Below are 25,187 nucleotides of genomic sequence, written 5' to 3' on the forward strand. Positions count from 1 at the left end.
TGTGTATTCGAACCTTGACGCAATAATCTTCTTCTAAATAGAAGCTCCACCATACTTACCAAGAAGTTCTTCAAGTCACCAGGGAATTACTCGTGTTTAATAAAGCCTGGTAAATCATGCTGGGTTCTCTGTGCCATAAATAACTGTTGCCACAATAATTTTTATTGCAAATTCAATATGTGCTATTTATTTGAATACAGCAATAACTTGTCAATGCCTGTTTTTGGAACTTATATTACCTTATAAGGGTCATTTCTTATGCGAGTTGTCATAGCCACGCAAACTTACAAGGACAAACCCAACTGGGTCATAGTAGACTAGATTATCACACAAGATCGTCAAATCGTGTTGATCTCCACGCCGATGCAAGAACCTTGCGCAACTATGTATTCCAAGCATAACAAGTCCATGGCCAGAACACAAGCGAGAGGACGCAAGATTTTATCGCCGGCGCCTTGGCCGATAGGTACCTATTCCCCCTTTTCCACCCCATCGTCCATTATTAGTCGGCCGTTCCGGCGTATCCCTCTGTACCCTACTCTGTATTCGTATCTGAACACGGTTCCAGGAGGATTTAATCCGCCAGAAACACTAAACTTAGTACTGACCCAGTCCTTTGGCACAAACCCTGCCGTTTCCCAAGCAATAACATCAAGCCTTCATTGTTGATGATCAAGTTATTCGGCCCTAAATCATGGTAAAAAGAATACAATATAAATATTCATGCCCAGCTCCGCGCAGCTTTAATAGACTGTCGTAACTGAAATCTTGATCCGCATCGTCTTTGATCAAACACGTCTCGCCAAGCCGATTCCCATCGACTCCAGAAATGCAATAATTTCGAGGCTTGGCCAAATCGGCTGCAAATACTATATACTCATTACCTATTCTATGGTTGAATCTCCGTCTAACATATCCATCTCTGCTCATGCATCAGACAGTGTGAACCCAGTCACTCTCGACAAGACCAAATACTGAGGCCCAGCCCACTCGGCATGAAAAAATGACGTTCGGAATGGCAAACTTGGGGCCCAAACCTTTAATGTAAGCCAGGGTGACGTGGTCCCGCGTTCGTGCTGGGTTATAATCAGATTTGATTTTGAGAAAGGCACCTCCCATTGCCCATATAGCAGAACTTCCGCCAGCTTTGTGGACCAGGCATATGGAATCGGATGTAGCTGATAGTGTCCAAGATGCGGACGGTGCTTTGGAGAGTTTGGAAATGCTGTAACCCCACAGACTGTCGGGCGAAGTAGTGATGAGAAATCTTTTGTGCAAACACACTTATACTAAGCTTCATACGCGTGTAACCTTGCTCCCCTTCTCCCCTTGCGCCTGCGCATTGATCTGGATGGCCTCTTTCAACTTCGCTATGACCTCTGGCTGGTTGCTAAACGCAGTCTGGAGAAGGTCCTCCAGCTCCCTCTCAACCTTGGCCATATTCTTACCGCCCAGCTTGCTCCGCGACTGTGCCTCGTTGACCAACGCTCCCCATTTCCGCGTAAAGGCATAAATGGACTGTCGCAGTAGCTCGTCCAGCTGCTCGCCGGCGTCCTGGGTCTGCGCTCCGTTGGCGCCGGCCTGCGCACCACTCCCTGGAGCCCCGAGCGCGGGTGTACCCCCGCCCCCTCCCGGCGCCGGTGATCCGCGCGAGAACAGCGATGCGCCCGGGATGAAGCTGCTAAAGTAGCCCACCCAGCCCTGCGCAGCCGAGAGCGTGTTCCATATCTGTCCAAAGTGTTCCATGCCTGCACCCTGGCCATTCCTTACGTCGCCAATCTCTAGCGTCATCAGCTCGTTCTTGAGGATCAGTAGGTTTTTGATCATAAACAAGTCCGCGTCTGTGCCGTTTTTGATGGACTTGATCCGTGCTTCGGCGCGATGGAGTGCCGCTATTGATTCCGTCACGATCTTGTATACCACCGGACTGCTTCCTTGCTGTTGATTCGTAAAGTCGAGTTAGTATTCTGGACAAAATTTCCAGGATTCACTTGAGTGTCCAAAAAAAAAAAAAAAAAAAAAAAAAAAAAAAACCTACGCATCTCTCCTTGGGCATGCACTGATCAAACAAGACAAGCAGTCGTAGCGCCGTCTTGACAGGCGGGTACGCATTTGACGACGCACCACCCCCTGCTACGGCCGGCTCGATCTTCAGAGACTCGGGCACTACAGGCGCCTTGCTGATGAGCTTAGCCACCTCGGCTTCGAACACACCGTCGGTGAACTGCCACAAGTGCTCACCCAGTACCCTGGCCGTCATCTCCTGGCGGTGCAGCGCGACTGACATGTCGCTCTCGTCAATCTCGTCGTAGTCGATGGTCAGATACTCGTCAGTCATCCAGCCAATGACCTCGCAGAGTGTCTGGAGCTCGACGGGCGCCAGGACGGCCTGCAGATTGGTGGCTATGGGCGCCACGTTGATGGCACTGACGGCGTCGCCGCGGTGGGCCTTGATGGTCGCAAACGCTGACGCTTGGTCAGTACTGTACTGCGGCTCCAGGCCGAAGACGCGCGCAAACAGGAGGAGCTCGTTGTGCGACCGCTCGAAGCACTGCTTGACGTAGTTGCGCGATGCCGTCTCGATCGACTCCTCCGCTGCCTCCTTCTTTAGCGTCTCAACGTCGGCCTGGCTGAGTGGTTTCAAATCTCGGTCACGCGCGGAAAGGTAGGACCGGAACATGTTGTCGGCGGTGTTGGCATAGGTGTCGGCGCATAAGCCAGACTTGGGGTTTCCCAAGCGGTCATAGGCCTCGCCCACTACCTTTTGAATGTTGGGTATTAACGAGTAGGAATCTAACATCATCTCCTCAAAGCGACCGTACGCAAGCGCGTGACGAGCAGACTCGGACTGGGTTGCTGCGATCTGCTTGGATATCTCCCCAGAGACTTTGTCCAGAAGCGCCGTGAAACCGACTTCAAGTAAATGCAATGCTTTGGTGAGCAGAGCTTGATAGCGTGCCTGGTATGATTCGGCATCACGATATGTGGTCTATATATCAAGTGGTCGGGGATAGGTTAGTCTTGTGCATAGTAAGGAGTATGCAGTTATTTGGTGTTTTCCATAGCTTCCGCATGGCTTCCACATACATGAGATGACATAAATTCAATGCAGGCCTCTAAATTGGTCAGCATCTCAGCAAACGGTGCCCCATCCGCCAGCCGGCTTGCACCGGGTGCATTCAGCCGCCGCGTGACCTCTTCCAGGTAAGCGTAATAGTAAAAGTCGGAGCGGACGTCGTCGGCAATTTTCTCCAGCCTCCGCTGCTCCGAGAGCAGGTCGTCGCACTGCGCCTTGAAGGACGAGGTCTGCTCCTCAACCGCGCGGAACGACTCGGCCAGGGAAGCCAGTATCTCGAGCGCGCCATCCGTGTCCTCGATGAGCGTGTCGAGGTGCCTTTCAGTCAGCGCCAGCTTGTCGCGGTACGTTGTGTACTCTCCTTGGCTCGCCTGGAGGAGTTCGTCCTCGAGCTCCCGCCACGCATCGGTGTCGAACGGGTCATCTCCTGTCGTGAGGGTATGGCTCTGGGCTGATTCTGGTACGGACAGCCCTTCCAGGCTCCTTTCCTTCTTTTGCTTTCTCTTCTTCCGTTTTTTGGTTGCGCCATCGGCGAGGTGCTCCCGCACGATATCGTAAAAGTCGGAGTAGGACTTTGCGCGCCGGCTCAGCGCCGGCTCGGGCGGGCTGTCATCTTCGCTCTCCTCATCGACGCCGGCGAGGGGATTGACCACGTCCGAGGTTTTATTGGGGCCCTGAAATTCGACAAGGTCAGCAAAACACATGCATAAAATATGGCTTCGAGCGTGGTCGTCAGTGGTGTAGTGCGAAAACAACTGACATTCGGTTGCTGCAGCAAAGATTCTTTCCTACGGTGTGTTCCTTGACCCTGGGAAGAGCTTGTCTTTTTGTTCTGTACTTCCGGTACAAAGCTGTACCAGGAATCTTCGTACATTGTCTTTCTCTCCTCTTTCAATCAAGGAGGTGACGTTGGAGATCACTGCTTTGGCGGTCTTGTCCCCAATTGAGTGTTTATTGGGCGTCGGCGATTGAGCTATGTGGCGGGGACTTGGCAATTGGGGCCGCCTGCAAACAGGTAGGGTGGGTTACGGTTGTGCTAACGGTTGTGCTATAATAAGAAGCTTGATCCCTGTAATAACTAACGGCTGGGGACTCCAGATCCCCCACCATAAATCATTGGTGCAGTAATGCGCCCAAACATTTTAGCAAACTCTTGGAATAGTTCCCAAGCCCCGTATAGTCACCAATGATGCCATAACAATACAAGTTCTTTACGAAACGCTGCACAATCCCCAGGATCTTGGTTGCGTAAGCTGACCGCCCAGGCCAGAAAATGGAGTTACTTAAGAGGGCTGGCCTGTCCTGACCAACTCGGGCAGGCTGAATATGATGAAATCTCCTGCGCTTCCTGCTTCCCATCCAACTCACCTCCCTATTCCTAAGATCTTGTTTCAAAAGCATCGGCATTATATCCAACGTCGCTCTCGCAATCGAAACCATGCCCAAGCTCATTTCGCTCCTCAGACATTTCGGCGCATGGTTGTTGTGGTTTGCTTTGGTCTGGTCCTTCAGCATTCCTCTGGATCGTCATCCCCCACACATTCGATCTACGTGTAGCGATTGTGGCCTGGAAGGCTGGGCACTTTTGACCTGCCGCTCGTCGCCTAGCGTCCTGGTCGTCCGCTGCGTCTCCAGCGCTGGCTTCATGTGGTTCCTGCCCACGTGGTTCAGGATGTGGGTCGACGGGTGGGCCGGAGCTTTCGTGAGCTTGCGCATACTCCGCGCCGTCTGCCGAGGCGTCAGGGACCCAAGGTTGGATCAGCTACTCGGGCACCGCCGTGGGCCGTGGGACGGGACCCCATATTCACAACGCATGATCTGGACGCGTCACAACATGGCCCTGGACGTCCTGGAGACTGCTGCTTCTTCTCCAGTCGTATCCAACCTCGATTGTGACGAGAAGCAGGCTTCCGTCGCTCCAAATATCTAATGCGGCCCCATGGTTTTGGAGTTTTTTTTTTTTTTTTTTTTTTTTTTTTTTTTTTTACCGACATCAAAGAGTTGAAAGGGCTGCGATAGGGTTAAGAGAAAGGAGCTCGAGGGGAGAGAGGAAACAAATAGGCTGCCGTCCTGATTTAACCTACTGTCCAGGATTCGCTTGTTATTGATCGACAAGGCTCTTTGATCTCCTATCCTCTATGCCATGCTCACATGGCCAGGGATGTCATTGGCGGCTTGTCCACCAAAGTCGAGCAAACGTTCTTACAGTTTGCCTCCCCGTAAAGCCATCGCGGTCAACCCGAGTCGCCTTATAAATTGGGTAGAATGCGAGTCTTGACACTGCATAGCTTCATTATAGAAACATCAAAAGCAAAAGAACATGAGCGAGTTTTAATGGTTCTGAGATCACGTGATTGAAGCATGGATCAACCAGTCAGGGATGAGCTTTTGGAAATCTTCGCGGTTGGGATGGAGTGGACCTGCTATAAAATGTCACTTTAAAACACCGTAAACGGTATGATCCGATGGATGGTGGCTCACCCCAAGCCCATTGAAAGCATGCACTAAACTCAAACTCGCCCGTATGACGGCATCAATTTTGGTTGAAGATCATAAACTCTTTTACAACGACGGCCTTGTCCCGCCGCAGCACAACAATCAACTGGTCTGGCCCAAGGTCAGGTAGGTAATTACGGTACCTTGCCCATCTTTCAAGTACCTACTTTAGGCATTTACGTGCACGCCTTTTGGTGACCTCTGCAACCATGTATCGGAATGCACTTCGCCACTCCGGCTTCCGGGCGGTGGCTCGGACACAATCACGTACAAATGGATCATCTCAATGGGTACGCCACGCCAGCGGCTCACCAGCCAAGAGCGGCGGCGGATACGGCAAGATGGTTGGGCTGACGTCGGCCTTTGTGGTATCGGCCGGCGCTGCATGGTACTTCTACGGAAATACCAATCAAGAGGATTTATCAGAAAAGAAGAAAGCAGCCGCCGAGAAACCTGCAACCGTTCCCAAGGGGCCAGTGCCCGCTGAACTGATGGAAGGGCCTGCCGCAAATTTGCAGGTCGAGCGGAGCTGGGAGAATCCTGGAGTCTACGCTTGGGGATCCAACTCTGGCAAGGTGGTGGCTCCCGATTCGGACGAGCAAATCATCAAGACTCCCACTAGGATCCCTTACTTTGACGGGAAGATCCTGCGAGACCTGAAGTTGGACAAGAATTTTGGAGTGGCCGTGACTGAGGAGGGTGACATCGTTCAGTGGGGTACAGCCTACTCGCCAACGATCACAGCACCAGCTCTTACTTTAAGGGGCAAAGATATTGCAAAGGTTGCCCTATCCAGCGACCGAATTATCGCGTTGTCTAGAACCGGCGCCGTCTACTCATTACCCGTTGCCCAGGCGGACCAGCTTGCCGGAGCCAAGGCTAACGCGAAGCCAGGCTTCTCCTTATGGACCCCTTCGTCAGACTCTATCAACTACAGGGAACTTACTCCGCCGAAACTGGGTTGGGGTGAGAAGGTGGTGGACATCAAGAGCGGGCTGGACCATTGCTTGATGTTGACCTCACATGGTCGTGTCTTTTCTGCCGCCTCCAGCACTGCAAACTACCCATCCAAGGGCCAGCTCGGGATTCCTGGTCTCACCTGGCTCACTAGGCCTAAGGGACCTTTCGATCAGCCACACGAAGTCAAGGGACTGCCACCCGTGGGTGTTGCCCAGATTGCTGCGGGCAACTACCACTCTTTGGCCCTCGACAAGAACTCTAACCTTCACGCTTGGGGTGACAACTCTTCCGGCCAGCTTGGTTTCGAGGTCAACCCACAAAGCCCTACTATTGACGCTCCCAAGGCTGTACCCCTCACTCGACTTTTGACCAGCGGTGGAGTCCGGAGGTCCGAGATCACCTCGATTGCAGCTGGTGGCTCAAATTCATTCTTTACCACGTCCAGCATACCGGCTAACGGCCGCCCAACGGCAGAAGCCTGGTCCTGTGGCGCCGGACTCCAGGGAGAATTGGGCAACGGCAAATGGATACACGTGTCGACTGCGCCGGGCAAGATGAAGGCCTTGTCCGGCATGGCCGAGTACGACGACAAGACACAGCAAATGGTGCCAATCGGGATCAGGGCGCTATCAGTTGGAACCACACACGCCGCCGCGGTTATGGATAACCTTACATCAGTCGTCGCGGCGCCCGGCAGTGGACGCAACTGGGGATCCGACGTCATGTGGTGGGGTGGTAACGAGTTCTACCAACTCGGGACGGGCAAGCGCCGCAACGTGAGCGAGCCGGTGCGCATTGCGCCTCTGGACAACGCCAGGACCGGAAACCCCGCCGCCGCCGACGGACAGCGGTTCCAGCTGGCACCAGCCAAAACGACGCGCATTGGCGAGGGTGGTCGGGGGCGCAAGGTTGGGCTGGAGCAGAGGATCGAGTGTGGGAGGAATGTGACGGCAGTTTATTCTGCGACTGTTGCGTCGTCGTAAAGGGTTCCCCTCCTTGGCAATGTAGGATTTTGTGTTTGACGATGTTTCTGTTGTCATGTAGTGTATAAAAAAGGCTAGGGGGTGGATGTACTCCAAGGTTGATACTGGCTCGAATCTTAATTTCAACAGCTGTTAATTATGATTAACAATACTATGAACAGTATGGACAGTTCTATGTTTAATGGCGATCACGCCTTGCAGGTTTAGTCCTAGATCTAGTCCAAACTATAACTAGGCTAATCGGTAGAATAGCACGGCAATCGCTTCATTCAGGCACCCACCCAGCTTAGTTAAGAACTCGCTCGGCCAGGTCATGCTTTTTTGTTTCATGACGTTGGTTGCAAGGCAGAGGCGGCAATTTTGGCCGATACCAAAGGGACGGAAAGGACTTTCGCCGCATTTTTTTTTTCTGGAAAAGAAAAGAAGAAGTAAAAAATAAAGTAAAAAGTCATAATCCCTGCTTGCTACACGGGGATCATGCCGTGGCTCAGTGGCTGTGTCATGACAAACCTAGCTCGTCCAGCGAAATATTACCTTAACAATTGATCTTGAGACTTTTTTTGTGGACAATTTGGAAAGCCCCGAGATCGGGGAAACCAGACAGACGCCAATTGATCCAGGCTGCTGGATGGATGGCCAGACACGACCGATTATTCTCCGACCGTGGAATTGTTGTTTTGTGTATCAATTGACCAGCTTGTTGGATGCCACAGGCCGGACCAAGAAATCGTCAATGCACCCATGGATAGACCTTCAAAGCTCAAGATAATGTTGATCATATAAGAGTTAAGTCTGTCCCTATGACGATATTGGCATGGTTAGCCTTGACCAGCTGAAGATTCCCATGAACAAGGAAAGAAACCGGCTACTGTGCGGTAATTGAAAGCCCCATGTCAAAATCCGAATGTCAAGCTGCACTGCGCCTCAAGTGGATCGCCAGGGACGGTAACAGCTCCTCCCCGCCTGCCCCTCGTCGCCCCTTTTAGCGATGCTACAGTAGGTACCTACATTACGACGAACCAAGTGGCAGGCAATTCTCTAGCAGTGCGACTCTACCTACGAAGGACGGATGACGACTGCGCCATGCCCCACCGACGGACGGTAGTTGCTCTTCCCTGGACTCCATCAGAGAGAGGTCTGGAGACGTGAAATCCTTTTCTGGTTTTTACCCAACACCCAAAGTACCCTTACCTTAGGTACCTACCAGGCTACCTACCTAGGTGCTTGAAGACTCCAAAGTTCCAAGTCATATCCAGCCTGGAATCTTTACGGCCAGATGGTAGTTTCTTTTTCACCAACGACCTCCTTATTTTTAGTCTAGACTCCATCCGACGACAATCCCAACCTTCATCCAAGCAAGAACGACGTAAGGCGCGACGCTAACATTCGTTCGACCCATTTTCGACTCAAGCTGAATCTGACTAGAGATCGGGGTGTCCGTCCACCATTTAGAACTCAGTTATCCTGTTGCAAAACAATATTCTCCATCGGGCGCCGAGAGGCCGCCTGCGCCTGGGCAGCGCGCTTTCACTGACGCGCTCCTTAAACAGAGGTGCAGGGCGGTTTCTCTATCCCAAACTCCCCCAGATCCTACAAATATTGCCCCTCACTATTGTCGCCAAGGTTGTCCCAACATCAACACCGAGACTCCTCACCGCGGCTTTGCCAGCCAGCATCCGTCCGTGCATCAGCCTCGGTGCGTCGTCGGGCGCCCTCTTCGAGATGGAGCGCTTTTCTAAATTCCGCCGGAGCAAAAAGGATGCCTCCGGGCCAACCCCGACGGCAACATCGACAGGAGACGATAGGAGCACCGGCAGCGCCTCGCGCACACCATCTCCTCACTCCCAGAACCAAACCCTCGCGCCACAGCAGCCCGCTCCGGAGCAGCGCAGAAAACCCTCACCCTTTCGCGGCCTCGCGAACCTGCGCACCTCGGCCAAGCGCGCCCGCTCCTCGCCTCCCGCCTCGCTCCCTCAGTCACCATCGGCAGTCTCGGTGCAACATCACAACTTCCATCTCAGCTCCCAGACGGCCCCCAGGTCACCGCTCTCAGCAATGCATCCCGCATCGGAATCGCCAGCAAATCGCTCATTGTCACAATCGCGCCCGTCGATTGGGACGGATGACGGCTGCCGGCAGCGTCGGTCTGGCTATTTCGACACCACTACAGCGGCCGCGACTTCAACGCCCAAGATACCCTTCTTTCTGACCCTCTCGCAGCAAGAGATTGAGCAAAAGTTCCAGGACCTGACTTGGCTTGAGCGCAATCGCCTGCAGCTGTCGATCCAAAACCCGGCGCCTTCGTACCAGTGGGCTCGCGTACCAGCCAGCACGACAGTTAAGAAGCTTGATCGCTACATCAACGTGCAGCCATGGCACAACAACCGAGTCAGGCTGCAGGTGCCACTGGGCAAGGTTGACTACATCAATGCGTCGCCAATTGCGCTGTCGACGAGGGTAGGGGACGAGCACGCAAGCCGGTACATAGCCATGCAGGGGCCCAAGAAGAACTCGACCGAGCACGTCTGGCGCATGGTAGTCGAGCAGCTACGGAGTCCCGCCGTCATTGTTATGCTGACCGAGACGCACGAAGGGCCGGCGGAGAAGTGCTACCCCTACTTTCCGCGGTCTCCCGAGGACCCGCCACTCGAAATAGGCTTGTCCGATGAGTTTGACGACGGGTTCCGCGCGACGGTGCGTTGTGAGGCGATCGAGCCGACCAGTGCGGGAGACGCCATAGAGCTGCGCAAGTTGGTCATCCGCGTTCATCGCCGTACTCCACGTCCTAGCACACCTCAACCACAGGAGAACGGAAAGAGCTCTGAGGGTAGTCCCGCCGGGGGATCGGAAGAGGATGAGGACGTGATCATGACATCGCCAACCAAAGCAACGCCGGCATCAGGACTCACCATGGAAAGCATGTTTCCCGACACAAACCACGAAAGGGATACGACAACAACGCCTGGAGGGGATTCGAACAGTGAAAGCACACACGGGACGGGCGCGTCCGAGTCCGAGGTCGATGAGCGTGTTGTGTACCACTTCCTCTACACCAAATGGCCCGACTTTGGCGTACCGGCCCTGGAGGACCTTGACTCTTTCTTTGAGTTGATGCGGCTATCACGGGAGAAGAACGCCGACGTAGACAACGCCCGCATCGTACACTGCAGTGCGGGTGTCGGCCGATCGGGCACCTTTATCGCGCTCGAGCATCTGATGCGCGAGCTGGACTCAGGCCTGCTGGAGAACTACGACGACGGGCGGAGGAGCAGGCGAAACGGCGGAGGTCCCGCGTCCGCGATGTCCACGGCAATCCCAGACAGTAGAAATAACGGCCACCTGGACTTGAGCTATGACGAGGACGACGACCTCATCTTCAGCGTCGTCAACCAGCTACGCGAGCAGCGGAGGACCATGGTGCAGGCTGAGGCCCAGTATCTCTTCATCTACCAGGTCATGCGCAAGCTATGGCAGGACAAGTATGGGGTCGAGGAGGACCGGGAGCCGGCGGCGAAGAGGCACGAGGGCGATCCCTTCGTTGGACAATAGAGCAGAACCAGATCGGTTGGGAGTCTCTAGGCCAGACTTATGTCCGCCAGGAGTCATTGATGATGGGGTGGGGGGTTTAATATGCGTCTTGTCTTGTTTCTTTTCGATATCCCCTCGGTCTATCACCGAAACTGCTGGTTTTTTCTTTTCTTTTTCATAAACTTTTTTTTTCAAGAGGGTCTTGTGACAATGGTGGCATTATAGAACATTTCTTTAGAGCGTTGTCTGTTTTAGCATACCTTAGCCCATGCTTCCTCTTTGTTTTTTTTTTCATCATAGGCATACCGGATATACCTTGCATTAAATCAGCGAGCCTTTTTCATTCTCCTACTCATTTCACTTCTTATATTATTTCTCAAAAAACTCATTTCTTCTGCTGCGTGACACTTGATATCGAGATGCGATTCTCTCCATATACAATCGAAATTGGGCGTTTTGAGACGTCCCTTCTGGAACTTATACGGGCGTTGTTTCCATACTTTGTTCTTCAGGTGCAGTGGGCATGCTATATCGTTCAAGTATTCGTATTAGGTTTCAATCCTTACCTAATGTATCTTTCTGAAGAGACCTGAGTGTATAGCCCCCCGCTCAGGGCATGCGGTTTGTTATCACTCGGAAGATAATACTATACGACTACATCCAAGCATCATTGCCTCTCCTCCTCGCAGAGAATGCTCTCCTACAAATTTCCGACGAGAGTTGAAAGGAAAGCATACGCCAAAGCATGTCTTGTACCGTCAAATTACCCAGCAGTGTCGGCAGCGTATCCGCTCAAACCTTGCTCGACGTATTCCCCAAGATCCCCCCCCCCCAATGGAGGGTTACATCCAAGGGTGTGTGTGTGTGTGTGTGTGTGTGTGCGCGCGCTTGACAGTTGATTCTACACACGCCTTGGCGCATGGGTGCAGCTACTACATGTCCCCTTTCGGGTATACACGACCTGCCGGAAGCGGGCAGTAATGGAACGACGACCGTCCGTTTGCCGGCAGTTCTTTTTTGGGCATGAGGAAGTAAGGGAGGGTCACTTGTGATTTTGTTTTTGACTTGGTTCTGGGGAAGAGACGGTTTCCTACCCCGGAAAGGTTCAGTGAAGGTCGCAGACAAAAAGGACAGACGTGCATGGCCAAGCTGAACTCTGTCTCTCTGGGGTCGTTGAACCACAAGGCTGCAGAATCTAGATGTCGCCGTGCGCTCGCTTACCATGCGTTTTGTCCTGCCTGATGAAGAAATAGGAGGGTAGAGAAAGCTTGCGTCGTGCATGGGGGACAAGGGTCGGCTAGTAGGGAATGGGGATGATGCTACCATTGTACCTTCATTTGATGTTGGATTTGGGGGGTTTTTTTTTATTTTCTCTTTTATTTTGACTTTTTTTTTTGGTATCTTTAGTACTTCTTTTCAGTTTTATCATTTTCTCCGTCTTATATCACTGTACATAATTAGTCTTCTACCGCGGGTTAGGTAAAAGGTTCTGCATCTGACCATCGCGGGGTTCCCCGCGAAAATCGGGAAAATCTTACGTCGCTGACATATGAAGATGAAGTGGGAGGGTATAAAAAAAAAAAAAAAAAAAAAAGGGTGGTAACGAGATGCATTGGACCGACTTTTTCTGATGGGTGTGTGTTTGTATGTGGTGTGTGACGTTGCCAATCCCCCTCCCTCATCACGGGCCGTCTAAGCGACAAAAAAAGGAGAAGGGAAAAAGAAAAAAAGCAAATGCGGGTGACGGTTGCGGCAGTCACACCCAATCTGACATCTGGGCACATACACCCTTAATGAAGTGCTATCCCGAATTTGTAGACGCAAAGAGGACCGAGCAGGGAAAAAAAAAAGAAAAAAAAGGGCCAGAAATGGCAGGGCGGGAAGACGCATGCCATTTTTGCTGCAAGTCTTGTCGATCAGGATCCCCTCGAATTTCCCATGTGCCTGGCCCAAACGACGTCGCACTGATGACGAAAGAAGACGCGCCTTAATTATTGGCAAATGGGAAAGGGGGTGAATGAGAAGAAGAAAAAATCAAGGGGAATGATGATGCGGGGAGACATGCACCGAACACACAGACATCTTGACTGCATGCATTTACCATTTTGGAGGCCCAAGATCTTGGTTTGCCAAAAAAAAAAAAAAAAAGGCCATCCTTGAACCATCCATGTCTTTCAGCCGTTGATTGTCGCGTGTTATTGCGCTTGAGACAATCAGCTAGTTAACTCATACATTTCCATCCCCCTTCTCATTCTATCAAGTCAAAGTTTAGCCGTTGGCTTTGGCGGTCCGACTTCCTGATCGAGCACCTACCTGAGACCCTCGGGTCATTAGTGTAGATAGGAAGGTTGAAAAACCGGCACTATATTCACCCACACCGATGGCCTGCCTCACCACATGTCCACCGAAAAATAAAAGCCCCCTCTGTGCGACACCATGCGCACGTACGTAGGGGTCATGACAACGGTACGCCGGTAGCGACGCTCCCGCACTTCAGGGTATTTTGACCAGAGACATTACCAGTTCTTCCGGTCTTTGGCTGATTGTGTCATTAAACATCTGTATTGTATAACATGCAGGGCTTTTGTGGAAGGGTGAGGGTTGAAAGAGAGCGAAAAAAAAGAGAGGATGCATCACATGCTTCCACCGCCACGTAGTACCTGGGGCTATACCTATTCCAGTCCCGACACTCCGACGATTCCTCGGTTCTCCTGCTCCAAACCAGGAGGAACCGGAGAGATTTCTCCAACATCGTTCGAGATTTCGCAATTGGGTGAAGCGAACCGCTTAAACCGAGATGCTGGGTTAAACACGAATTCTCAGGGGCCTGTTCGCTTATTCGGACATTTCCGTATGCGACATTTTTTTATCATTTTTTTTTTTTTTTGTTTGAAAAATATTTTTCAACGGATATACTAAGCCAGTATGGCCTAGATGGATTAGCCCTGGTTTCCAATTTACCTAATGGAGTGGAGCTTTTCTCTTATATATTCAGTAATGGGAGATGAGACCGTGACTCAACAGATGACAGACAATGGGGGGAAATAAGGCTCCAGGTCTTGGCTCGACACCTGCCGAAGTAATCCCTTTGGCTTTGTTCCTTTTTGGTGCCCAACCCGGGACTGGGCGCACCGCGGTAACGTTGGCACATGGCAGAACAGGCATTTCTCCACTCCCCCCCCCCTTCGAACTGGGCAAAGCTGGCGCGGCTAATGTGGGGCGGAACGCGGGTCTTTTTTTGTATGATGGGCTAAAATGGGAAAAGGAAAAGGACGCTAAGCTTGGTTTAGAAAGAATCCAGGCCCTGGAACCGGTTCGGTACCGTACCTGAACTTTGGGCGGGTTTGTGTGGTTACGTTAACTTGTGCGATCCCATCCCTCGGCAACCAAAAGGAATTGCGGATGGCCCCGCACATTATTTGGGTGGATAGGATACGGTCGTTAAAGCACTCTTTTAGACGAAAACCAGACTGCCGTCAGAATATTGTCACAAATAAAAAGTAGGAAGCTCAAATTGACGACATGATGGTATGAAAAGAAAATGGTACGAGGCAGGGAGTATCTATCTAGCATGTGGCATTGCTGATAATTACAGCGCCCATGCCTAGGTAGGTACCTTAGGTAAGGTAATTGCTTGAAGGTCTTATGCCGTTCCTGGCCTTCGGTAGCGATGAGGGTCTTGTCGGAAGATTGCGAATTCCGGACCATCACATGGCCTATAGTCACAGTCCGGGGCAATGGATGATCCAACTGGGGTATCTACCGCCACAGATGCCGTCCTGGGGTTCAATTCTTACACGGGGGCAATCAAGTATTGAACCTTCTGACCCCGACACAGCTGATACAAACCCCAGGTAGCGCTCTCAGCAGGCAGCATTCAAGCCAGTCAGCAAGGCCTTGGTTGGTAGAGAGCCATGGTGTTGGCGGCGATGGTAAATGGCGATAGCGATGCACACGAACGAGAAGAAATGATATTTGATAAATATGAAGTAATATAGATGATTAGTCTGCGCGTATTATTATTTCATTATGGTAAATCACACTCCTCAGCTGCGATTGCTGCTTGCTAATTTTCTGCACGTGGCCGCGCCGGAGAGCTGCGGGCATGCAGTTGAAACAAGTTTCTTTGCCCAGAAAAGGCTTGGGAGTGTTACACAACGATTAAAAAGAAAAGGCAGAAGAAACAAACCAAAAGAGATGTAGAAGATAAGAGATATTATGATTGGGGGCACAATTGGAATTCTGTCGCAAAGATTACGGGTGACTGCATGTGTCTATCACAAGCACCGGCTGTGAGACTCGATACTATTGCCATCGCCGAATGCTCAAAGCCAAAGAAAAGACATGACTGACCATTGAATGTCATACCACGCCAAGAGCCTCACCTAGCATCATTGCAACCTCGATGTGCTCGTAGCAGTATGCAACCTCCGTCTGGCCAATCCCGTCCATCCCAAACGCGTCCTAACCAAAGGTATCCAAAACCTGGGTCAGTCAGCTCTTCCGAGCCCATCAGTCGGCCGGTCCTTTGCTTTTTGGCTGGGAGCATTAAGGCGGCATGCACTTTCGTTCGTCTCATATGTTTTTCTTCTTCTTTTTTTTTCCTTTTTCTTTTTCTTTCTTTGATTCCTTTTCCTCCCCCGCTGCGCAACCGATCTGCAATCTCGTCCATGATTAGGCGTGCAGGGCCAGACCAATTGATCCCTCTCGCTTACCATGTAGGCGCCCGAGTAGGAAATGCTAGATAAGGTAAATAATATCTTACCTTACAGTACATACCTGCATTACATACCTTACCTAGAGCTAGTCTAGTCTAGTTCTAGTTCTAGTTCTAGTTGTAGTAAAATAGCCAAGCATGTCACCTAGCGTATCCGATCTTTTTTGACCTCATGGATTATGTACGCACTGGATTGATTGATGGACCTTTTGAACAAGATTCAAGGATCGACGCACTTCTTACGCATGCTGTAGGTACTGTTTACTACTGCACCTGCGCGACATGACTACCATTTTGAGAAATAGCCCCAACCCACCCTTAGCCCCCTCTCACAAACGTAAACTAAATTTGTACATAGCATGTACCGTAGTCTAACCTGGGTAGGAGGTACCTACCTACGTAACCTACCTACCGGACTGGGTGCCCGGTAGCTTAGCTTGCTTTGGAACCTAACACACGTCCAAGACGCCCAAAAGACGGCACACACCCATGTCCCCGATCCATCAACAGCAACTCCACCATTCCCACTCGAGAACAGTTTGCAACGGCCCGAAACCCCTGTGTGTGTCAGCAGTTTCTGGAAGCTTTTTTCGGGTGCTTTCTGTAGCAATCCGGAATTTCTACTCCAAAAAAGAGGTGAAAGAGAGCCGCAGTCGGCGAGGGAGGAGACACCAACCAACCCCAGTCAAAAGTATCGAGTCACTGGATCTTTGTGGTTCACCCGGATTTTGTCTTTAATTTCTGTTGATGTGAATGTATTTCTGATCCAGAGTTCCAGTAGTCTTTTTTTTTTTTTTTTTCTCTCTTCCCAGTCGGCTACACTCTCCGATCTATCTGATTTCTGTACCGGTATTTGGATAACTGGCCCTGTTGCTGTCTTGCAGTTAACGGCGATCATTTATTGTCGTCATTGGTTGTCTTTTCCTACTTTTTGGTTGGGACCGGGAAAATCCGCACATAACCCATTTATCGTCAACAATCTAGGAAAAGAAAACAAGTGCTTTTGCTGCATTTTAGCCTTTGAACTCACAGCGTAGCCTCCCGTCTTTTGTTTTATTTTTATTTTTATTTTTCCGTTTCTTCTCCTTTTTGGTTACACCCCTCTTACAGAAAGCAAGGCCACATATCCCTGCGCGCTGGAGTAGGTATCCATGCACTCGGGACCACTCCCTGCCGTGAAAGCTTGCTTACCAGCGGCGACTCAGCTTCCTTCCTAGCCCACTACCCACGAGGGAACGAACTTTAGTTGGAGTATTTGACCTCCCCCGCCGCCACTTTAACCTGGTGCTTCCGCCAGCAGCGTCTTCATTTCGGTCCCAAAATTCCCCCATCGTTGACCAGTCACGATACGAATATTACACACTGGCCCTACCTAAACATACACGCGTCTCGCACTACTTCGCAATCTTTCTGTTTACACACACGGAGTAGGTGGTCCCTTAACTTACCTACTCCAAGTATACGTTCTGTGACGACTCCAATCACCTCCAACTGCAAATCTGCAGATCATCGACAGCGAGGGGGAGAAAAAAAAAAGATAAAAAAAAAAAAAAAACAGCTCCTGACAACATCTCGCTTCCGACATTCCCGAAGTAGCATCCGACGACCCAGGTTGTTACCACTACAAACAGTACTTTGTTCCATCCCTTTTGCTCCGACAACGGCGTCAACATCACATCACACGCCTGCGACTTGCATCTCGTAAAATTACGCCTCACATCACTTACGCCAGCGCTGGACGGTACCGACTTTCTATTATTATTATTATTATTTTACCTTTAAGCTTCGACTACCTTACATTAAACCCGATTATCTTTTTTTCCCTCCCCATCACCGCTCTTATCAGACTTTTGCCATGATGGGTTCTGGTAGGCTAGTCGCGATGCGCTAAGCATACAACAGAAGCCAATAAGCAAACAGTTTGAGCCGGTTGTATGCATCATCATCATTTGATGTTCCCCGCCCAGGACGAACATTGACTGAGATTTCGGGGAAAATCCAACAAACGATTTAAACGACCTTCTCTCAGCGATCGGATCCCGGTCTCTCGCTATAGCAACTGGCGATTCAGTCCAGTCCGGGCCGTCTATTAACTTGAGCCCGTACAATTTACGGAGGCTCAATCGGCCAAGCTATAGCTCTCGAGACGGCATCCCAGGCCACTACTAGCAGGCTTATATGCAGTGCATGAAGCGTCGTTGACTAGCTGTGGCATTAATAACTTTCGACGAGAAAATCTTTCTATTCCTGGGTGACTAACCAAATCCACCGCGGTCGAGTGAGTGATAAACACTGGGTTAATCCCGCTTGATGGGCAAGACACCTACAACGGCGAACCTTGAACATTTACCGAGATACGACTCTTTCTCACTTTATTTTGCATTCGTTCATTTTTATTTCTTTTATTGGGTTGTTACTCGACACGAGAAAACGAACCAGCTGTCGTTTTTACTACTACTCTGCTCTTTGGCAGTATAAAACTTTGCAACTCCGTCTACAGTCTTTTATCCCCAGGGCTTTTGAATCTCTTCTGTCCATCAACCAGCCGGCTTCAAGCATAACACTTCACCAAGACTGCATAGTGAGTGACTGCGTCAGCGTCACGCAACACACCATAATATTCGGGGAAACATCACATTGCACCAAAAGGTACCGCATCTAATAATTCATCATGACGTCGATAGTAAGTATTGATCTTTTTTTTTTGTTGCTCTTTCTGCCATGCCCCAGCTGCTTCTATCTTCGCATCCCTTGCATCGATGTCTTTTTTGTTGTAAACCGTCGATCTACACACGGCTGTTTTATACTATCCTGGTTCGGTAACAACCTGCCCAGTCACATCTCCCATCTTATCATACCTACAGCCATTGGTGGCCTTACTGCGCGCAATACACTCTTACATAACCCCCACGCACACTACACTGGGTAATGGACTGGTACATACAAAATACAGCGCATCCCATGGTCCTGGTACACCGGTCACATCCATCCCTTGGAAGGAATGTGGCTGCGCGTGCTGCCGTCACCCAATACAATTTGCTGAGCTCATCTGCCCCCAGCGATTGATGTCTCTAGCCTGCTGCTGTGAACACATCGCGCATCACCTGCCCTTCCGTCTCACCGCTTCGACGTGGACCCCTCGTGCTCCCTACTTACCATATATTTTTCCCTCCCTAATTTTGGTCTGCTTACCGCCAGCATATTTTTTTTCTTCTTTTTCAAGCTTCTCTTGTCTTTTCATGCCGTTGTCCCTCCCTAGACTGTACCTCCATGATTCTGCAATCAGAAAAAAGGCCACCATGGCCAATCTTTGTGTCTAAATCCAAATGAGAATCGAGATGTTAATACCTACTTTACAGCTTTGCCTGGTGCATTACTGCGACGTTCATGGGCCGACGCCCTTGATGGTCACCGAAGGGATACCCGTACCCTGCTCCACTTGCTACGAGGATGATCCTTCCGACTTTTCTTTCTCTACTGAGCGGTTACAGTCGGGGGGCCAAACATCAGCACAGCTTTCAGCACAGACGGCAAACGCTATCTCGGAAGCCCTGGGCCAGATGAATCTCGGCGGCGGCAGGAGTGCGTCGCTTCCCGCTTCTGACCGAGAAAACCCAACACCGCGGGCCTCGTTACTGCGAAGCACATCGCATACTGCCACGCCTTTGGCATCAGCTGTGGAAACCCCTCCAGTGAGCCCACAGCCGATCTCGGGGAAGGACTCAGGTTTCCGGAAAACTTATGACACTCGGCGTGCCAACCCCTGCGAAAACTGTGCCATGACTCTACCACGCCGGCAAGAAGGTACTTCGGACGATGCAGGAATAGATGCAGGAGGCCCAGTCCTGCGTACGCGAGCGCCTTATGCTAGGGTTTTTGACTCGGGTGTAACCTCTGCACGAAGCTCGCAGACCACCTCTTCCTCCTCATCAGACACCGAGGAGGCTGGGAATAAGGGACCGCAAACTTCTCAAGCGGGAAACTACAGGCACCGGCGGACAGGCACGATTACGTCGACTACCTCACGATCAAGCGCCAGCAGCTCAGCTACGCGAAGGAGTCATACACATTATGTCCACTACACCTCGACCCACGAACCAGGAGAACGCTCCTTCAAGATAGTTCGCAACTCGTGCTTGCGTACTTTGTCTTTCGAAATGCTACCCCGTGCCCCGGCCACCTCCCCGCCGGCCGGAGGTTATCAAGGCGTGTCCCCTAATCTCGGGACAAACGTACCGTCAAACGCCCCCGCTTCTTTTGTGACCACGCACAGCACTGGCGCAGCTGCGTCGGGTGGCCCTATGTTCTTTGGAGACCCGGCCGCTGGCTACACGACAGCCTATATCTTCCGTATACCCGACGTACATGCCCGTGGCCACAAGCGAGTTTATGCCTTCTTGGCACTATCGACGCACCGTGAGCGACAGGCAATGAAGCCCTTTGGCTTTATCGCTGCTGCCTTTAGAGACCTTGCCGCTTGGATCCAGGGCCTTGCGGAAGCCGAAGCCGAGCGAGCTGCCGAAAGCGTAGTTGCGAGTCCAGTCGTCTCGAACGGACAGTACCCCGGGATGTCGGCCTTTGATCAGCGCCCCGCTGTTGTTCCAGGAACCAGCAGCTTTCTTGCTGCGGCCGGCAATGGAATCTCTAGAAGGATGGGCTCAGGATTCGGAGGTAGCATCAGCGCTCCCCGGGCCAGGGGTCTACCAGAGCTTGTTGGCCTTCCCGATTTCTTTATCGAACTTCACACTCGCTTCGTACGGCTTCTTCTCGAACTGGGCGTCGTGATCAACTCATGATGCCCATCGGCCTTGCTCGAAACGTGATGGGCTTGCTGGGCCATCACCGTAGCCTCTTCAACCGTCTGCCATGACCGGCTACCTAAGTCAGGTTCGGCGAGTATCCCGGTCCTCAAAACAAACATATTTCCGACATCAAAGCATTTGTACAAATTCGGCATGTACCAACAAGCGCACTAATAATGAGAGCGGACTTTTTTTTATTTCTTTTTTATAGACGGACGGAAAATGGAATGGGCCTTCTACTTACTTGCTTGTGGCTACAAATGGGTAAAAAGACTTGATAGAAGGCAATAATGGGAACGAGAAAGAGTGCCATCGCTGGTGGATCGGTCCTAATGGTTAATGATTCTTTTCTAAAGTTTCTCCGGGTGGTGTTTTTTTTGGGTTTTCTTCCCCTTTTGTGTTTTCGGGTGCAAGGTATGGGCAATTTCATAGACTTTCTGCATTTCCCCCCCTTTTGGTGGGCTATTCTGGGGCGGGTATTTTACAAGACAGCGAGGAGTTTCTGATCTGCTTGATTTTTTTTTCTTTCTGTTCCAAGAATCTCCGTTTACCTTTTCTCCTTATGTTCTTTTTGGAGCGACCTTCAGGCAGTCCAAAAAGTGAAAGGGGTGAGGTATTGGAGGCGATGGGGAACAGACGACGGTTGGAGGATATACCCGGAGGGAAGCATCGCGCCATCTTCTCCCAGCAGCTGCTTCATTATTTTCTTTTGTCACTTACTTCGGAGGGTAGTTTTCTTTTCCTTTTCTCTTTCTTTTTTCTCTGTAGCACGGCGTATTGATATTTCCAACCCTAAAACACCCACCCACTTTTAGCTATTTGCAGGTCTGAATGTTATGTCGTGTTCTGAATTGCATTTGTTTTGTTACGGAGGAGGGGAAGAAAACTGAGAAGGTTCCCCCAAGCTCCTTTTTAAAAAAAAAAAAAAAAAAAAAAAAAAAACATGCAACTTTCAGGTGAAAGCTGTAATCTCGTGCCTGTGCTACATAAATTTGGTCCCCCCCTTCTGTTCAAAACTTTGTTGAAGTGAGGAGAGTTCGGTCTTTGGTTCAACATACGTCTTCACCCTGCCTTTCTTGCTTTTTTTTTTCTTTTTCTCTTTTTCGTGACTGTATCCATTTCTTCTCCCTTCCTATTCAAGTTGCAAATGTAAAGTATACAAAGCAGGGTCACCAAGTAGGAACAAAGGCAGGACAAAATACCTCACCACCCAGTCCAGCCTCTCGAGTCAGCAACTAGGACAAGTCTTGTTCGACTCTATGCATGCAAATTGACCAAAGATATCCTTTTGCGATTTAACGTGGCCCCAACCCCGGACCCCAGACCGATCCCATCTAGTTGGTAAGAAAAAGAGTTACCCTTTTTGTCTTTTATCGTTACAAGTGATAGGCGCAGACCAGGCTTCCATACTTCCACTACCCCATGCTTCAATGGTGCCCAAGCGCTCCTGGTTGCCAAAAGCGAAGCAACTCCCTCTGCAGCCAAAATTAAGAACTTCACCCAGTGTCGCAAAGACCACAGCATGCTTCCTCATTTCACTACCTCACCACTAATACGACCAATTCCGTCGCTTATTTGTAGAAATCGAACTTGTTGTCCTCACTAGTACCCTTGACCTGGCTCGAGTAGGCATCCTCGAGATCGCTCTGGATGATGTTGTAACGGTTCTTCCGCACTGCGCGCAGACCCGCTTCTTGCATGATGGCGGCGATGACGGCACCAGAGAGCGGGTCGTTACGAACAATGAGGCTGTCAAGGTCAACCTCGGGCGCAAGGCTCATCTTGCCGGCGATAGTGCCGAAGATGAGGCGCCTCTCGCGGCGATCGCGGAGGGAGGGGAACTCGATCTTACGGTCCAATCGACCGGGACGAAGAAGGGCAGGGTCGAGTGTGTCAGCTCTGTTGGTGGCCATGATGACCTTGACGTTTGCCGTCTGATCGAAACCGTCCATTTGGTTCAGAAGCTCGAGCAGAATACGCTGAACCTCACGATCGGCACCTGTTTGGGCGTCGAAACGCTTGGTTGCGATGGCGTCGATCTCGTCGATGAAGATGATGGCGGGAGCGTTTTCACGGGCCATACGGAAAACGTCACGGACCATGCGGGGACCCTCTCCCAGGTACTTTTGGACGAACTCGGAACCGACGACGCGGATGAAGTTGGCCGTGGTGCTATTCGCAACAGCCTTGACCAGCATCGTCTTTCCGGTACCGGGAGGTCCGTACAACAGTACACCGCGCGGCGGGTCAATACCGATCTGCTTGTACAGATCGAAGTGTGTGAGGGGTAGCTCAACAGCCTCGCGAATCTCCTGCTTCTGCATGTCAAGGCCTCCCACGTCGGCATACGTCACATCGGGCTTTTCGTCGGCGCCGAGCATGGCAATCGAAGAGTCGGCCTCCGGTGGCAGGATATCGACAAGAGCATTCGAGTGGCGATGGAGTGCTACTGATGACGATGGCTTGAGCAGCTCACGGTCAAGGGTAGATAGAATCCGGACGACATAGTTGGAGCCTGTGCTTGACTGAACGATGCCGGTGCTGTACAAGAATACAAGTCAGTCCGCCGTCTCATGGGGAACTACGACTTTCGTAGATACCACTTACTTTTGATCAATCGCCTCCATAAACTGCCCGATGACAAGTGGTACGCTCTGAATCCTCTTGATCTCCTCTTGCGCACGCACAAGCTCTCGCTTCAAACTCCTAAACCACGCCGAGAACGTCTCGTCAGCTTCCTTGAATCCAGATAGTTGACACAAGAGTGGTACTCCAGTGAAGCTTGCTCTGCTATTCGACGCACCTTTGCTCATCCTTGATGTATTCTTCCTGAAGCTGGATGTATTCCAGCTGCCTCTGGAGCTTCTTCAGAGTAGCGTAATCATCACCACCTTCGGTCGGCAATCCTTCAAAGTTCTCGATACTAGGAATCGTAGACGGGGCTGCCTTTTTGTGTGGGGGGGTGTAGTTGGAAGAGTTTTCCACGAGAACGTCGCCCATCTTTGCGGCTATTCCTGTTGGTGCTGCGGCCAACGCACGCGGTGGTGATTGATGGTGGAGGAAAGCAGTAGAACTGGAGACACGTAGGTATCGGTATCGCTGTGACAGATGCCCTTGGGTTTGGATGTTATCCGCGATGAATATGGTTTGTCGCTAATCGATGTCCGGGTGGCGGTCGTGACGGTCGTGAAGTTGGAAGATGCAAACGATTGCCGGTGATGAGTTGTTGTTGATTAGGATATCCTGGATCATTGCATGTTGAGCTCCGCACACTGGAAGAGTACGAAGCTTGTCAGCCTAGCACCCACCCACGGACCAGCAGCCGTGTCTCGATGGGGGATGCTATCACATGACATGTCTCGTGACCTTGTGAAGTGGATCGCAACTGTGAACTATTGCCCATTTTGGTAATTGCGAGCCTACCTGTTGTTATAATTCAGTTAAGAAAAATTTACAGTGAGGAAACAAAATCGGACCAACGAAGCAGGCAGGTAAGGTATTCAACGACACAAAAACCAAGTCGCCACACCACGATGCATCTCTCGCAAAATACACAACTGTGGTGATGCCACTGCGCAACGGCATTGCATATCACTGGCACGACATCGAGTCAGCGCTGAGTAGCACCGTTGATCGGGGCCCAAGCAAATGAATAACACACCATCCAAAGAAAAACTTGTTTCTGATCTACTACTGTTATGAGTAGTAGCATGTTTTTCAGACGATAGACCGACCTTAATAACCCTATCCATCCAAGCCATCATCTTTGACGGGTTCTTAGTTGGGATTTTCTCGAAGCTTGCAAGAGTATGTATATTTGTTCGGACCAAAGGATTGTATTTCTGAAATTCTTTCAGTGTGATCATGGATAACTTGACTTAATTGCTATTCGGTCATTGAATATGTCGTAGCGCATACTACAAGCTTTGCACTGTAGCCGCGACAACAGAAGATCCCAGTCATAGCTGTACTCCATCGAACGTTATTTGAAGGGAACATTGTGTGCCTATTTTTGATCTTATATCAGGCTTGTTATTGATTCCACTTATCCGTACGTACCTCGTAATTAAATCAAGATACGTACCTGCCCTGTGCGCTACTTTCAGACATACCGAAGGTAAGGTACCTGCCAGGTAGGTATCCAGGTAGGTAAGTACCTATGGACCTAGCGTACCTGGTAAACAGCTATAATTCTAAATCATGAATCAAAAGCCTCAAGTTCAACTCAGCTTGAGATTCATGGCAGTCCAAATGACAAACTGTCAAGGTCAATACGAAGAAAGAATGTGATGGCGCGCCGCTAACGCAATCACACTTGCAAAAGACAGACCTTCGTCGCCGTCGTTCAAGTTACCTGTAAAACGACCGGAGCATATCGTGCGGCGAGCCTGGACTGTCCTCGGTATGACCAAGGATTTGAATGTGGAGATGGCGGTCCATAATGAGGTGGAGAACAAAAGCCCCATCTGTCTGTCGGAGGTCTCGTTGCAGGAAAGGACCCTTGCAGACTGTTGCCGCCTAGAGTCATCACACTGTGGGGGTGGCTCCCCTCTCCCAACAACAGCAGAAGCGGCAGCCGACACAGCAGCGCCAGGCGAACCAACACCAGAGCCAAGCGGGATGGT

At 50.8% G+C, this 25,187-nt stretch overlaps 7 protein-coding genes across 7 annotated transcripts; 5 read left to right on the forward strand and 2 right to left on the reverse strand.

The window, feature by feature from the left end:
* Window positions 1-901: 901 nt before the first annotated feature.
* PgNI_08356 (uncharacterized protein) lies at window positions 902-4,201 on the reverse strand. Its single transcript, XM_031128352.1, has 4 exons — window positions 3,837-4,201; window positions 3,088-3,750; window positions 2,039-2,989; window positions 902-1,938 (listed from the first exon to the last, which is right to left on the reverse strand). Exons 1-4 carry the CDS (start codon window positions 3,948-3,950, stop codon window positions 1,297-1,299), a joined length of 2,370 nt encoding a protein of 789 aa, XP_030978410.1. The 5' UTR covers window positions 3,951-4,201; the 3' UTR covers window positions 902-1,296.
* A 313-nt stretch (window positions 4,202-4,514) lies between these two features.
* PgNI_08357 (uncharacterized protein) lies at window positions 4,515-5,006 on the forward strand (the record flags this gene model as incomplete). The annotated part of the gene is made up of 1 exon (XM_031128353.1): window positions 4,515-5,006. The coding sequence occupies one exon, from the start codon at window positions 4,515-4,517 to the stop codon at window positions 5,004-5,006; it is 492 nt and encodes a 163-aa protein (XP_030978409.1).
* A 775-nt stretch (window positions 5,007-5,781) lies between these two features.
* PgNI_08358 (uncharacterized protein) lies at window positions 5,782-7,515 on the forward strand (the record flags this gene model as incomplete). Its single annotated transcript, XM_031128354.1, has 1 exon — window positions 5,782-7,515. The coding sequence occupies one exon, from the start codon at window positions 5,782-5,784 to the stop codon at window positions 7,513-7,515; it is 1,734 nt and encodes a 577-aa protein (XP_030978408.1).
* An 888-nt stretch (window positions 7,516-8,403) lies between these two features.
* On the forward strand, window positions 8,404-11,428 carry PgNI_08359 (uncharacterized protein; the record flags this gene model as incomplete). Its single annotated transcript, XM_031128355.1, has 2 exons — window positions 8,404-8,616; window positions 8,968-11,428. Coding segments are annotated over 2 exons (2,310 nt in total), but the record flags the coding sequence as incomplete, so codon positions are not given.
* Window positions 11,429-13,365: 1,937 nt separating this feature from the next.
* Window positions 13,366-13,935, forward strand: PgNI_08360 (uncharacterized protein; the record flags this gene model as incomplete). Its single annotated transcript, XM_031128356.1, has 1 exon — window positions 13,366-13,935. A coding segment is annotated over exon 1 (264 nt), but the record flags the coding sequence as incomplete, so codon positions are not given.
* Window positions 13,936-17,292: 3,357 nt separating this feature from the next.
* PgNI_08361 (uncharacterized protein) lies at window positions 17,293-20,556 on the forward strand (the record flags this gene model as incomplete). The annotated part of the gene is made up of 2 exons (XM_031128357.1): window positions 17,293-18,443; window positions 19,120-20,556. The coding sequence occupies exons 1-2, from the start codon at window positions 18,432-18,434 to the stop codon at window positions 20,554-20,556; spliced, it is 1,449 nt and encodes a 482-aa protein (XP_030979188.1). The 5' UTR covers window positions 17,293-18,431.
* Window positions 20,557-21,570: 1,014 nt separating this feature from the next.
* PgNI_08362 (uncharacterized protein) lies at window positions 21,571-23,824 on the reverse strand. The gene is given in 3 exon segments (XM_031128358.1): window positions 21,571-23,103; window positions 23,170-23,349; window positions 23,366-23,824. 3 exon segments carry the CDS (start codon window positions 23,560-23,562, stop codon window positions 22,134-22,136), a joined length of 1,347 nt encoding a protein of 448 aa, XP_030979178.1. The 5' UTR covers window positions 23,563-23,824; the 3' UTR covers window positions 21,571-22,133.
* Between the last annotated feature and the right edge of the window lie 1,363 nt (window positions 23,825-25,187).

The sequence above is a fragment of the Pyricularia grisea genome, assembly GCF_004355905.1.
Source record: "Pyricularia grisea strain NI907 chromosome V map unlocalized Pyricularia_grisea_NI907_Scaffold_6, whole genome shotgun sequence".
NCBI classification, from domain to species: Eukaryota; Fungi; Ascomycota; class Sordariomycetes; order Magnaporthales; family Pyriculariaceae; genus Pyricularia; species Pyricularia grisea.

Bases quoted from the DNA above. Each gene is read 5' to 3' on its own strand.
- PgNI_08356 (XM_031128352.1), bottom strand. From the start codon at position 3,950: ATGTACGAAGATTCCTGGTACAGCTTTGTACCGGAAGTACAGAACAAA. The intron at 3,751-3,836 runs GTCAGTTGTTTT...GTCGAATTTCAG, and splicing joins CTTTGCTGCAGCAACCGAAT to GGCCCCAATAAAACCTCGGA. The intron at 2,990-3,087 runs GTATGTGGAAGC...CTTGATATATAG, and splicing joins TTGAATTTATGTCATCTCAT to ACCACATATCGTGATGCCGA.
- PgNI_08362 (XM_031128358.1), bottom strand. From the start codon at position 23,562: ATGGGCGACGTTCTCGTGGAAAACTCTTCCAACTACACCCCCCCACAC. The intron at 23,104-23,169 runs GTAAGTGGTATC...ATTCTTGTACAG, and splicing joins ATGGAGGCGATTGATCAAAA to CACCGGCATCGTTCAGTCAA.